General features: G+C 43.8%; 1 protein-coding gene across 3 annotated transcripts in view; it reads right to left on the bottom strand.

Annotated features, from left to right (window-relative positions):
- Window positions 1-15174, bottom strand: part of HDAC6 (histone deacetylase 6) — a 41064-nt gene that overhangs the window by 3297 nt on the left and 22593 nt on the right. For all 3 annotated transcript variants that reach the window (XM_042449215.1, XM_042449218.1, XM_042449216.1), the window contains 15 exons: window positions 14860-14949; window positions 14646-14752; window positions 14475-14542; window positions 13985-14165; window positions 13038-13166; window positions 12702-12870; window positions 11161-11294; window positions 10873-10941; window positions 9642-9834; window positions 8750-8899; window positions 7642-7816; window positions 2451-2809; window positions 967-1083; window positions 666-812; window positions 323-451 (listed from right to left, as the gene is read on the bottom strand). In XM_042449215.1, coding sequence (XP_042305149.1) covers window positions 323-451; window positions 666-812; window positions 967-1083; window positions 2451-2809; window positions 7642-7816; window positions 8750-8899; window positions 9642-9834; window positions 10873-10941; window positions 11161-11294; window positions 12702-12870; window positions 13038-13166; window positions 13985-14165; window positions 14475-14542; window positions 14646-14752; window positions 14860-14949 — 2217 coding nt within the window. The remainder of the gene's footprint in view (window positions 1-322; window positions 452-665; window positions 813-966; window positions 1084-2450; window positions 2810-7641; window positions 7817-8749; window positions 8900-9641; window positions 9835-10872; window positions 10942-11160; window positions 11295-12701; window positions 12871-13037; window positions 13167-13984; window positions 14166-14474; window positions 14543-14645; window positions 14753-14859; window positions 14950-15174) is intronic.

Raw genomic sequence — 15174 nt, 5'->3', positions numbered from 1 at the left:
GGCATTCAAGGCAAGTGTGACTACCAAGAAATAACCCAGATTCATCCCAGATTATTTTTGTAGTGTGAATGTCCCCAATCTGATACACCTCATAGGATTGTTGGAAGGATAAAGTAGAGAAGAGGGCTTGTGAGATGAAATTTTGGCCTTGTAAGAGGAAAGATATGATACAGATATAACTAAATCACCATTGTCAACAAGAAATTCAAAGGCACACGACCACACTACATCTCATCCTGATGGTTAAGCAATTCCAAGGACACATATCTCTGGGAAAGGTGCTGGTATGAAAAAAGAAAGACCAAACCACTCTGCAACTCACCGGGTGGTGGACATAGGCTTGGCATTCATAGCACCAGGCAGAGAGGTCTGCAAAGCTGAGCACCAGTGGATGCCCCGATTCTGAATTGTGAGCTAACATGTGCTGATTAATATAGCGGCCACAGCAAACCTAAATAGGGTGGGAAAAGAGAGGAGGGGGTTAATTTAAGACTACAGAGATGAAGGGAATTGGACTGAGGCTAACACAAAATACAATAGGATAAAAAATAAAAATAAATGTTCTGCACCCCCGTACTAACCCATGGTGGGAGAAGGAATCCAAACCCGTCTCCCAAGACAACTCTGCTGTAACCCTCAGTTGCTTGAGATGTCAGCCCTCTTACCTTGTAGCAAACCAGGCAGACCCAATTCTCAGCTATGCTGCCGCATTCTGAACAAGGCTCCAGCACACTCAGACCAGCAGGAGGCACAGGTAACACTGATTCAAGATGTGGGCACCATGGTAAGGGGGTTACAGCATAGAACAGCCCCTAGTAAGTGACAATATAATATTGATATCCTGGTATGGAGTCCAATGGTAACTTTTGCTAAACTCAGGAAATTCAATTTCCCAAGTCTTAGCACAAGTCCTTCCCTCCGTCTCCCCATACCTAGGAGGTGGGGTGTCCCCCGCCCCAAACTCACTCCATCTTCCAAATTATCTTCAAGCTTCTTGCAGAAGGAAGAACAGCCACCTGTGGCTTCATCAAGTAGCTCAATCTCAACTTCCACTGTCTGAGGGGGCTGATTAGGTGGACTCACCTTGTTCAGGCAAGATACAGAAAAGAGAGAGAAGAAACTGAGAGGATATGGTCTATAAAAATATCAGCAGCACTTGAAATTGCACAGTTTTATACCAGGCTCATTCTTGAAAAGTTACATTTCTCAAAAACAAAAATAGGCCTTTCTCTAGAGTAAAATGAACAACAGAAACCGAGAGAAGGTGGGAAAACTGCCCTGCCCCAATTGACTCTCCTTGTCTTGGTGTTTATTTTTCTGGATAGGGCAGGGGGATGACAATCTTCCCTTATCTAGTCACTCTGTAGTTTCTTTCCTTCAGGGTCCTGAGTAGAAATGTAAAATTTCCAGAAATTTTGAAACTTGTTTTTTCATGGGTGTTGTTTTTTTTTTTAATTTTATTATTTTGCGGGGCAGGAAGCAACCCAATTTTTTAAAAAAGAGCTAGGGGTTATTACCATCCTTTACAGACTGAAAAATCATTTTGTTACTTGGCAAACATAAAATGTATGATATTTATAACATGATATAATTATAGTGGACCCTTATTATTTGCTGGGGTTTGGTTCCAGGAACCCCTGTGAATAACAAAATCCATGTATGCTCAAGTCCCATTAAATACAATGGCATAGCAAAATGATGTCTCTTATAGAAAATGGAAAAATCAAGGTTTGATACTTGAAATTTATACTTATTTTGAATATTTTCAAGCCGTGGATGCTTGAATCTGTGTATAAAAAATCTATGGATAAAGAGGGCCAACTGTATATATTTTTGTTTGGCATAAAACTATCATGTCTGGTATATTAAAAGTACAGTTCAGTCAGACAATATTTACAAACTTAGGGTCTGGACAGACCAGCAGGCCTGTGTCAGAACTAAGGCTACAGTAGGGCGGAGCATTCACACGCTCTCAAACCCTGCCGCGTGCCGCGGGTGTCATCTTGGTGTGCTCCCTTTTACACGGGGCGAACCATGACATCTGCCGTGTGCAGCACCCTAACAGCACAGTGCACAAAGGTTGTCATAATGCCGCACCTTGATAACTGAGGCTGTATCCAGATTGCAGAAATATTTGCCATGGGCCAATGCTATGGAATTCTAGGAACTGTAGTTTGTTGTGGCACCAGACCGCTCTGACAGAGAAGACTAAATGTCTCACAAAACTACAACTTCCAGGATTGCATAGTAGGGAGCCACAGCCATTAAACTGGTGTCAAACCGGATTATTTCTGCAGCATGGATACAGCCTGAGTGCACCCAGCCTTTCAAGCATGTCCCAGAATCCTTTACAAGACTACAGGATTTCTATGGGAAAGTACTCCCAAAGAAGGGTAAGAAAAGAGGAGACATATATTGATAGATATAGACAATGTAGATAATGCACCTACTTCTGCCTCTTTGTCTGAGGACTCCACATCACCAGAGGAACTCCCTGTTGACATGCTTTCTCTCTGGCTATCGTCTGCTGGCTCAGTCTCTTCAGAGGAGCCCCCAACCTTTGGCTGAGCCTCTTCACCCACCGAACTGGAGGCAGGTGAGAGAGAGCTTGAAGCTGTGTCTCCTTCCTCCACAGGTTTATCCTCTATTTGGAGGGAGCTCAAAGCCAGAACCACATCATCATCAGTCTTCCCAGGTTGAGTTATGGGGCTCTGAAACAACTCCTGCGGAGGCTTTATGGGGAATTCGTCTGCAATGGGAGTTCCCTTACCAGCCCGAGTCCTGGGCTTCTCCCACAAAGGAGCAGGCACTGGGGGAGGGGGGGAGAAAAATACAATGATTACACTACTTTAATCATTAATTAGTATTTTTACTTCCCTGTTCCCTCTAGAGCAGACTTGCACAACTTGGCAGTAGGCAGAAGCCAAAACTAAAATAGACTAAAGTTCTACGGGCCACTCTCCAAGTAAGATATAATTAATGATTATTATTTATTTATAATAAAATTGATATTAAATCTGTTCTCCATCACCACCTGGCCCTATTCTCAGGAGAAAGCCTGGTGGCGGACCCTGGAAATTGTTCCAAATCCTTCAGGGCCATCCAAAATTCTTTGGTGGGCTTCAAGCGGTCCACGGGCCGTATGTTGTGCAGGCCTGCTCTAGACATACCCACCAAATGGTGGGAATGTGCACAAGAATGGGGGTATAAAGTGGGGGCACAGCTAGGTGTCATTCCCAACCTCCCTCCTTGACCCCCTTCATCAAGCTCCCTTTCTTGGCAACAGCTTCCCTCCTTGGCACCTACTTCCCTAGTTCTTCCATCTTGTTCCTGTCACCTGCATTCCTATCTCAGCCTCCTACCTCCTTCTGCTTCCCTTTTCAGTCCTCCTCTCCTGCAACCCATCCACAGAGCAGTATTATGAAGGAAAGGGCCTTTGCGAGTCTCTGCAGTCATTCTGCCAACCACCCCATCTTTGCTTTTTTTTTTGTCCCTGAAGTGTATCCATCTTACCATCCTTAAGCTCAAAGCTAGGGGACTGATGCAATGGCTGCTGACATCACAAACCCCCTAGTCCCCCTCTTCTCACAAAACAGACTATTCACACATCACACTAAATATATGCACATGTGTTCAACTGTAAGAAAAATTTCCCATGTGCTAATTTAGCTGCACCCAGATAAAAGTGACTCAGTTTTCTCTGTCTCCTTTCTCTATCCATATAGAAATATATCTCTACAATTTCCTGCAAACATTCCTAGCCTGCTGATCCCTTCCTCTGCTCCCAACAGCTGTCAGAAATACAGAATTATGTCATTGTGCAAAGTCAGCTCTTTGAAGGATAGCTGCAAGGAAAAGGTGGGCTGGGAAAAGAGGGCCGGAGTTGTTCTGATCACTCAGCAGCCTCAAAAATTAAGAAATGTGCAAGAAATATGATCTAAGTAAAACTACTTACCACCTGCTAGCAGCACAACCCTTTTCCAGTTATAAACCTTGCTAGAAAATGCTTCAAGGAAGTCAGTCAGACCCAGCATGCTTTGCTCCATTGCCAGGCAAAAGGAATGGCTTCAGTGGTGCATTTCATATGCATCACTGAAGCCATGCCCTTTTGCTGGCAGCAAACAAGCAAGTGGCTGACTTCCTGGATAAATGCAAATGAGATCCATTTAGTTAACTGTAAGCAAATCTTTACACATGTACACAATCTGAGCTCTAAACAAGTAATCTTAAATTACGTCTGTGGTAATGAATGTGTGCATAGCCTTAAACTCTCCAACTCTCCAGTCTGTCATTTTGGAAAGAGAGGAGATAGTAGTGGCGCTTACTTTCAGATGAAAAGTTGTCCCTTGCCCAACATGCCACCCTGAAATCTGTCCAGAGAGTGAGAAGGTATATGAAAAAATCACTATAAAGATATAGCGTCGGTGCCAGTGTGGTGTAGTAGTGGCTTGAACTCTGGACTATGACTCTGGATGCCAGGGTTTGAATCCCAGTTCAGCCACAGAAACAAAATAGTTGACCTTGGGCATGTCACACTCTCTCAACCTCAGAGGATGGCAACTACAGACTCCCTCTGAACTTGTCAAGAAATCCCTATGATAGGTTCATCTGACAGCTGCCACAACTCAGACATGACTTGAAGGCATACAGCAACAACAACAACAACATACAGTGTGGATGAATAGGCAGGTGAGTGTCAACTCAAATTACTTTTGCAGACTAAATTAGTCCCCCATTTATATCTCTTACTCCCTGTTTTCTTCATCACTCCATGGAAAGATAGCCAGACATTCTAAGGGCCTTTCCACACGATACAATTATCACAATTTGATTCCACCTTCACTGGCATGACTGCCACCAATGGAATCCTGGGATTCGAAGTTTGGACAGGCACTAGAACTCTGTGTCAGTGAATACTAAACATCTTATTAAACTTAAAATCACAAGATAGAACCACATCAGTTGAAAGGAAAGCCAAAATGGAATTGAAGTGCTATAACTGTGTAGTGTGAAAGGGCTCCAGGAAGTGATTGCAATACACTTCAGCATTTCTTTTAAAGACAGGTTTGAGGAGCTTTGGCTGTCTAGATATCTTGGCCAATCCCACCCATTAGGTGGGTTAGTAAGGGATTGTGAAAGAGATGTAGCCCAAAATATGTGGACAGCAAAAGATAGTCCGGCTTTCTGTTTCCTAGAGTGACCAACCAGATGCCTTCGGGAAGCCCACATGCAGGACATAAGTAGAGGTCATACTGCATCTGACACTGTGATACTGGACTTTCACTTCTGTCTGCTGCCTCAGCTCTGACCTTCCTGCAGGCCCCTGCACTGCAGCCCTGTCCTTCAGATCAGTTTAGGAAGAAGCTCAAGCAACCGTGAAATAGGTATTGAAGTGTAACAAATACAGAGATGAGCTATATTTGTGTAGCAGAACAGCAGCAGCCCAAACTTCCTTTCTGAGCCGACTCTGTCCTTCATCTCTCCCCCCCCCCGGTTTTCTTTTACTTTTAGTACTCTCCTGGCAATACCTTTAGTAATCTGGGCTTTTAAAACTGCAAGACAGGGCAAAATATACTATGTTATATTTTATTTTGCAGCATAAACCAGCTCTGCACCTGAAATTGGGAATTTGTGATGTACAAGGAAGGTCAAGGATTGTCCTCCTGCTTGGCAATTCCATAACTGCCCATCACTCTTTGCTGACACTTTTTTTTCTCCTACTGAGATTCCTAGGAGCTGACATTTGGGCTATATTTATTTCTATTTCTATTTATTCATTTTATTTATTTCTATATACAGGGGTAGATATGGTGGCCATGCAGCAAAATATATCAAAATTCAAAACCCACACTGTGTTGATACCTTCATTAGATCAACTAAAATACATTATGCAAGTTTTTGAAGTTTCTTCATCAGGCATGGATGTCAAAAGTCATTTTAGGAGGAGAAATGTAATGATAGAACTACCGTATATTGTTCTTGAACTGTTAAAGCTATTATTAAGACGGTGATGGCAGGAAGTTTGAGGCAGGAAAAGGCCACAACCCTTGCTGGTCATGTGACATTTCATTATTGCATTTATTCCCCAAAAATGACTTTTTAACATCCATACCTAATGAAGAAGACTATGAGCTTTGAAAGCTTGCATAATGTGTTTTGTGCCTTTTGATTGTCCTAATAAAGGTATCACCACCATGTGTTTTTCGAATTTTGAAACATTTATTTCTATTGTGTTCTTAAGTTCCACTTATCTAACAAGAAGCTCAAGCAGTACATATAACTGACCTGGCCACACCATTTTCCCTCACACAAGAATCATTGGGGGTAGGTTAGGCTGGGAGAACATTTTCTAGCTGGGGGTCACTATTAGAGCTTCATAGCTGAATTTGAAGCCAGGTTTCTCCAGTTTAGCCATGACACTAGAAAAACTTATCCTTTAGCAAACCTAAAGCCATTCACATAACAGAGTTCTTACCTTCCCAAACCAATCTTGTCCAGACTGCTGGTAAACGAATTCTAAAGGGGGCAAATTTGGGTGTAGACATCTTGAACGTCAGAAGATCATTGTTATCTCAGACGTGTGGAACCAAAGGTGGCAGGCAAATCCCCATTCCGTGAGCCTCCCTTGGACCAGATGATGACAGTGGGCATGGCCACTCCCTATGACAACACTGGCTGCCCCCTCGCTCAACCTATGGTGTACTTCTGTAGCCAGATGATTTTCAACAGATTCAGATTTCAAAGAGCTATCTATGTTAGTACGCTCCTTCTCTTGCTGTTTTAAAATCTAAATTGAAAACTTTTTTGTTTTCTAAAACTTTGGGAATTTCTGATAAATGCTCTATATTTTTTACTATAATTGATTATCTGTTTTATTCCTTGTTTTGTGTTTTTGTGTGTAGCTTGCTTTTTTTTGCATTATAGTTTACTACTGTATTTTACTATTGCATTTTTAGCATTGTATTCTAGTGCTATTGTATTTTGGTATTTTGTGTCAAAGTAGTTTTAAATATTTTATTCTGTTGTGAACCATCGTGTACATCAATGGCGCTATATAAATAAATGATCGTTAAAAAATAAATATTTTGAGGATAAAAAGTAAAAATGTGCGTGTGTGTGAAAATCTAGCCACACCTTTGAGACTGATTTATTTTAGGATGAGCTTTTGTGGATTCTAATCCACTTCTACAGATGCACTGAAGAGATTCAGAGGACTCTTGCAGTGCTGGCTGATTGTGCTTCACTCCCCAGTTCCTGTCCTGTCTCCTGTCAGAGGGGACGGGCCAATGGGGGAACCTCTGTAGGCAAGATGAGGCATCTTGAAGGGCCAAATTGACCCCAAAGTCTGGGGTTTCCCTTCCTCTGGTCTGTATGGTGCTTCCTCTCTCTTCCTTCACAGATGATCAAAATACTTCACATACATTTAGCCCAATAATCTTTAGACCAGCCATTCCATTCAAGAGCAGGGAATGAGAAGCTGAACCAGTAGCGTGTCTATTGTCACTCACTCTGTAAATTTACTGTCGATACAATAAGTGAATATGGAACTTCCTGGTCTGCCACTAACTTCCTGGGTCACTACGCTACAACAGTTCAACTGCCAACAAACAGAGAAGCTATTGGTCTGGAAAGAATACTCACCTTCCAGTCGGAGGCTTGTCCAGTACTTGCGGTGCACAGATGCTACACAGGCCAAAGACTGCAGAGCACTGGGGTGGGGAACCTTTAGGCGTCCCATGGTGGGGGGAGGGTCCCCCAGGAGGCTGCGGGTGCACATGGTCATGGACTCTGAAATGGATTCTAAGTTGTAGCCACCCTAAAAGAAGGAAAGGGGAGTTGTGTCTGAGAAAGAGATGTGACCCTGCTGCCACAAGCCAGGTCTAGTCAATGTGCAAGCCTGCTCCACTAGTGCCACATGTTCTCTCAAGAGTGGAGAAAAATGGGAAAAGGACAGCCTTGGTGAGCAATTGAATGATAATAATAAATACACAAAACCTTGCTTGAGTGTTCAAGGCATTTCCAAACCAGAGCTCTCTTGCTCAGCCAAGAGTTGGGCTGTGGTGAGGGTTAATGGGGACAGTCATTCATTTTTATAGTTGGAGTATGACAGATACCCTACCCCTAGGCTTGGGTGTCCCTTCCTCTGCTGTCTTGGGACCCCACCCAGGATAATTTCTCCAAAGGCAACCCTGAGTTTTCTCCAAGAGCAATGTGTGGCAGCAGGCACGCACCAAGAGGCACAGCAGATGTGCCACAGCAGTTGTGCTGAAACTATAGCCATTTCTTTTGCAAAACCTTGAATTGGAATAGCAAAAAATTGGTAATGAGAAGCCTTTAACTCCTTCTCCATCTGCCTGTTTCTGCCCAAGGTTCCCCTCTCCAGCTGTTTTTATTACCTACACAGCAAGTGCAGAACTGTGTGACGCTCTAGAAGCTGTTGAACTGCAACTCCCAGAAGCCTTTATCAGCCTTAACAGTGGTGAGAAACACTGGGAGTAGGAGCCCAACAACATGTGGAAAGTCACAATTTCCACTCCTGCCATACATAATTTCAGACCCAGGTTTGCAAGGAAGGACATAACATTAGGTCATTTCCACCATTCTGCATGTTGCAAACCATGAACTCTAGCCCTAGATTTCTTTTCTTTTCCTTCCCTCACCCTGCCCACTCCCCTCTTTTGAACCATCCACCCCAGAGCTGGCTCACACATAGTACTCTGTGAGATATTTAAGGGAATCTCTGACATACCTCCAACACAACCACCACCTTGCCTCCTGCCAGCCCCAAGAGCAGGTGGGTCATGTATGCGTAACATTCAGGGGTCACAAGGCATCCACCCAGCGGATCTCCCCGAGCAGCATCAAAACCAGCAGAAACCAGGACTAGCTCCGGATTGAACTGCAATGCAAGTGATGCAAGCAACATCTGTGAGTGTTTGGTCCGCATGCTAGTCCATTTACTTCTCTTACCACCACTGACCAGAGATACCAAGCAGAAAGGCTACTACCCACAAGTCCATTCCTTTCTAATTCCTTAGTCTGATAGACATCTCTCTTGGTCCTTCTAGATCAGGGGAGGTGAAAATCATTTTCTGTTACACAGCCACCCACTGTCAGTGAGCAGATTAACCCTTCTCTTTCTCTCTCCTGACTCAGAGGGCTATGGTGTCACCCAGTAAGGAAAGGGTAAGTGTGTGCCCCTCCTGCTCCCTCATCCCTGGATTTTCTCCCTGGAGGGGAAGCCCAGAGATGAAACAGCTGGAAAGGTCGTGTGTGTAACCCTCCTGCACCAAAGCGGGGCACTAAATGGGTGTCATCCCTCTTTCCAGTGTCACTCAGTGTGATCCACATCCCCCCATTTCCCAGTGATGCCACTGGAGCTGCCATGGGGAGGATGCACTGCTCTTGCCAGGACTCTGAAGTAATCACTGGTAGAGGCCTTTGGAAAGGAACAGTAGTTCAGTGAAAGGTGATGGCAGCTGGGGGCTACGAACAAAATGGTCATATTCACAATGGATTCTTTGGCTCCTCCTGGCCACTACATCTACTAATGGACACCTACTCTACATTTGCCACACAGATATGGCCCCATGGTGTCTAACAGCTACAGTCTGCACAGGATCAATCCAGTCCTCATTTACCTCATAGCCAACAGGCATGACAATCTGGTGGAAGGCAGCCAAGTACTCAGGGTCTCCCATCCGAGGGCAGTTCCAAGGCACATTAAGGGTGAAGCCCTTGCCAGGTCCTAAGCCCACCCGGTCATAGTCTGCATCATCAGACGTAGGGAAGAAAGTTCCATTGTCATAGCGGTGGATGGAAACATACAGGACACTAGATTGGAAGCAGAAGGTGATGGGTGAAGGGGGGCAATTAATGCCTTGCTTATCCATAGTCACTGAGAAGTTGCTAAACAGTATGTCTAGAAACGGTATAGTTATAATTGTACAGAATAGGCTTACTGGGCAATGGACAACTTATTTCTAAAAGGTTAAAGACAATGGGGAGCTTTATGATCTTACATAGCCAGGACAAGGGTGCACAGACCCCAGGCTTGCTAGAAGAGCTTAGTTTTGTTTATTTTTTATTTATTTAATTTATATTCTACCTTTTCCCCAAACCTCCACTGAACAAATCTTGCCAAGAAAATCCCACGATAAGTTTGCCTTAGAGTTGTCATTAGTGGGAAATGACTTAAAGGTACACAACAACAACAATCTCCCTTCTGTTCACTTCTGCACTAGAGTTTGCACAACTCAAGTGATCCTTCCTGATGAAGTTTTTATTGTGCAACTGCTAATCTTCATCTACAGAATTTTACAGAAATGGAAGAGTGGGGAGGAGGGAAAGTCAGAACAGTGGCACTGTGCCTTTGGACCAGCAAAGCTAGAAGTCATCTGTTTCAAGGTATCCCACATCTCTTCTCATGGCCCCTGTATCCTAATACAGTGGCCATGTGACCCATTATTCTCTGCCCCTCATAATTAAAACACAAATTAATACTAGCATTTTAAAACTAACTTCTTACTATATTAATGGTGATTCTTATCTCCGTTTTGTAAGCCTGAGCCTATTTGATGGACACATGGCATTAAAAAACTGAATGAAGACATGGCCCCACAATTTGCAGTATTTATGCTAAATGGTTCTAGGCGGGGTTTCCAACTGCAGAATTTTAAGGCTTTTGTTCCTCTGGTGGGAAACCATCATTGGAAAGGGGGAAAAAGTTATACATTACAAAACTGAAGCACAGCCCAAGTTCAACAAATACCATTTTAAAAAAAGTAAAGAAAAGAAACAATAATCCCAACTCCAAGAGAAAACAGTTACAGAGTTTCTTTAGAAATGCAGGTGAAAAGTTCAGAAAAATACCTGGGATCATTTTCGAACATGTGCTGTGTCCCATTGCCATGGTGAACATCCCAATCTAGTATCATCACCCTAAGGAATGAAACCAAAATTGGATAGCTACCTAAATTCAAATTACAAACACTTGCGGGCATCCTATCTAGCATAACATCCCCTTAGGAGCCCCTTAGGCATATCAGCAAAATTATGACCACTAGCATTCCTACTGCAGAACAAATCACAGGAGCTAAACTAGCTTACATTTGGGGAAGCAGATGTGCTCCATCACTCCCAGTGCTAGAGCCACCTCACCTCATAGGCCGCCCAGCCAGGCGCTGTGCATATCGAGCAGCCAAGGCCACAGAGTTGAAGAAGCAGAAGCCACAGGCGGTGTCTGATTCAGCATGGTGTCCAGGTGGTCGGACGATGGCCACAGCATTTTGGACCTGATACCCCAAAAGAGGAAAAACTACTTGGATCACTGCCAGCAGAACTAAAGATCTTGAATGAGGAATGCATCACCAAATTGACAAAAAGGCAGATTCTCAACCATGGTGAGTGTTTTTTCTTCACTGGCAACTGAAAACCTATTTATTTACCAAGCACTTTTCTTGTCACTAACTTCATTATTTTATTATGTGTTCACTCTGTAATTAGTTGATTTTATTGAAATTTCTTCATTTTTCATACTGTAACATGCTCTGATTTAGAATGGTTTTTAAAAAGGGAAAATGATGGCTGCTAGGAAGTGACAGTCTTTTCCAGAGGCCTTAATGACAGCTTGACATCAGTGCTACCCCTTTGGAGCTGTGGCCCAAAGAGACCTCATAGACCACTGTAGCTCTCACGCTATCAAACTGGCCGTTCCTCAAAATTTTGCAGGCCTACCTTATTTATTTCATTTGTTTGTCAGCCTTCTCCCAGGACTTTATCACACCAAGCTGCTAAGACACCACAATCACATTAGTGTAGGAAATGCAAACATTCCAGTTTGGGGACAATTATTTTTGAACAGCTTTTCAAAAGTGCCATGGCACTGCTATAGTCCTGGACGATGTTTTCTGCACACTAGCCTTCCTGCCTTGTGACCTTCCCAGTGTGCCTTTTGGTCAGTATTTTAAAATATTTTTTTATTTTAAATTGCATAGCCACAGTGATTAATTTATTAAGAAAAGAAAAGAAAAGAAATTGGGGGGAAAAACAGCCTGTTTGGGAATAGTCGGGGGGAGAGGAATATAATCATGTCCACTTGCACATAACTGCCTGCATATTGGAACTGCAGCAGGAGGAACTTATCATTCCTGAATCAACAGTGGAAAAGCATCACAACTGGTAAGCATTGGCAGGTTTCATTAAATTTCATTAAATGAGCACTCCAGCAACGGATGGACTAGAGACCAGCTACTGGACCAAAACAGTATGATGTGATAAGGTATGGCCACAGACACTACTACCCTGCTGTAATTCCACTTTGGCAGCCTCATGTGGTAAAATCTCTAAGGCAGCTCTCAGAAAGAGTCACATAAAAAAGCAGAATAATTTTTTTAAAAAACAATTACAATCACCACATAAAATATAAAATTATTTAAGAGACATACAAAGTTAAAAACATAGACAAACTATCCCAATAAAAAAGCTTCCCTGCTTATACAGGGAAGCCTGCTTTAAAATAAAGCTCTTTTCCTGCCCATAAAGGGAAGAGCAGGCTTACAGAGCAGAGCCACTATGCAGAAATAAGGAAGTGGCTAGGTCAGTCAGTCTATTTTAAAATAGCAAAAGTAAGATTCTCTATGTCTTGCTTTTGTGCCTCCAAAATGGGTAGCACCTTGCCCCCTACAGTTGCTGGAGCTCACCTTCTGAGACAGTACAGCCTCAACTGCACTGAAGGCAGAACCAGCCGCCAGGCGGGCACATTCATAGGAGCTGGTGCAGATGTAGATGGAATTGTATTGGTCACCCTGGCGATGTAGGTCGCGGGGCTTCATGGTGGCTGTTGACTTCACTGTCTCTACATAGGCCAGGCTGGAGAGAGGAGTGGTGAGAAGAAGATATATTCTATATCTCAGGAAGAGTTGGGATGCATACCCTTTCAGAGGTCACTGAACCCACACAAAGTCTTGCACCTTCTGAACTTGCCATATACCTCCCAGAAGAATCAAGGCTATTTGTAAACAGGAACCTCTCACTACCTGTGGCACATTCGCAACTCCTCTTCCGAGGCAAGCCGAGCTGGGAGCCGACAGCATCGTTCTGTGAGACGTAGCTCCCCATGGCGCTGGAAAATCCGGGAAACTCTCTGAGGCAGCTCTGGATGTTGACTGAGGGGAAAAGAGAGGAAACTAAGAGAGTCAGAGCCAAAGAAAATGTAGGTGAAATTCAAGGGGCAGTGGTAATACACCACTTTTGGTCTAAGGACTCTGGAAGAATGAAGAGTCATGAAAAAAAGGCCCAAGAGGTCCACATTCAGCCTAGGGCCCACACTTTGTCCACCCCTGTTTTAAAGGAATTGGAACACACACACCTGTTCAAAAAAAACTTTCACAGCTTCCACCTCCCACTTGGCCAACTCTCCTCTGCTAATTCTTATCAACCAGGAGGGGCAGAGGTCTGACAAAAAAGTGGTTGGCCTCATTTCTCAAACACCTTGTCCACATCATCAGGCTGAATCTGGAAAAGTGCTTACCTCAGTTAATTCCAGAGAGATCTACACTCAATGCAGAGTCCACACTGAATGGGTGAGCAGTCTTTGCAAATACATCACACACTTAGAAATACAGGTGAGCATCTGTCCTAGTTTACATGTACAGCTGGAGTAGGAAAGATTTGGTCCTCTGTTTGTTTTGGCCTACAACTCCCATCATCCCCATGCAGCACAGCTACTGGCAAGAATGTCCATGAGCAGCCCTCTAAGGTGAGCCACTGTATTTTTATAGAAAGGGGAGCCCACACATCAGTTTTATGGCAACATAGGTTATCCTACTTCACAGCCCTTCTCATGTCTCTATTTTATGCTATTCTACACTAGAACAGTTCTAAAAATGAACAATGCTAACACCAAGAGAGAAGACATAAATATATAATGGGATATAAAGAGCCCATTAAACTCATCTGAACACTGCAAGAAATAAATCCTTACCTGTCCCACATATTGTAATGCTCTGTCATCTTTTCATCATAGACCAGCCCTGTCCGTGAAGGTGGCTGGGATCGCATCAGTTCAGCTGCTGACTTGGACAGGATCTCATTTAATGATGCGGGGCTGGCTGGCTGCAAAACTTCACTTAGTTCTCCTCCATTCGCCTGAGGCACATCAACACCTGTGGCATTTATTAGTTACTTTGCAGTGGAGCTCAAGATGGTATACAACCACCCTGTGAGGTAGGTAAGGCTGAGAGGGATTGCTTCCAAATGAATGAAGAGTTTTAAAGAGAATCTGACTCCCCCAAGTCCCAGCCCAAAATTATCACCACTATACCACACTATTAGAGGGGGGGGGGAAGTGACCAGAAAAATGCAGAGGTTTTAAGTGTTCTGAATTTCCTAAAAGGAATTGCAGCCCACTGGGTAGAAAGGGACTGATTATTGCTCATATAATGGGGGAAACAGAGCTTAGCTCAAGCACTTACTGATCCTCCTCAAGCTCTTCCAATACTTGCTGTGAACTGCAAGGGTCTGGGACACAGAGAGAAGGGCACTGCCAAGAGGGAAAAGATTAAGAAAGTGCCAATCAGCAGGGGTTCAAGCTTGATGCTTGGGGGTTTGGGAGGGGCACATAAGGAAGATAAATACTCTCTCACCTGCTGCAAGGTGTGAGGGGTGATTCCAGCAGAGGGCAGGGGTCTCCTAGAAGAGCCTTGAGGACTGTGCAGGTTCCCTCTGCCAAGGACTGGAGATTGTATCCACCCTGAGGAGGAAGAGTAGAAGGACATACTCTTATCTTCATTGGAACCCTTCTCCCAAAAAGTGGCTGTAGCCCCACCACCATGGGGACAGAAAAAACAAATCACTCACCTCCAGAGACAGAACCAGCTTGCCTCCAGAGAGAAGCATCAGCAGATGTGTCAAATGAGCAAAGCATCCTGGAGTGGTAGACATTTCCCCCTATGGGTGCAAGGAAGGGACCATGTCACTCTTTGGTCCTATTCTTGAGAGATAGCCACTATACTGCAGCAGCCTCTGAGAAACATCTCAAAGGCTCTAACAGTCACACTTCAAGCACATCATTGTTAGGACTGAGAAAATATTTTCTTGGCACTCATGTGTGAGGAAGCTGCTTCCACATTGTCTCCCTGCAGTTCAAGCAAGTCTTATATCAGAGCCTAGAAC

Source organism: Sceloporus undulatus, chromosome 2, assembly GCF_019175285.1.
Source record: "Sceloporus undulatus isolate JIND9_A2432 ecotype Alabama chromosome 2, SceUnd_v1.1, whole genome shotgun sequence".
Classification (NCBI taxonomy): Eukaryota; Metazoa; Chordata; class Lepidosauria; order Squamata; family Phrynosomatidae; genus Sceloporus; species Sceloporus undulatus.
The sequence above is the reverse complement of the archived record's forward strand: the minus strand, read 5'-3'. Positions and strand labels throughout refer to the sequence as shown.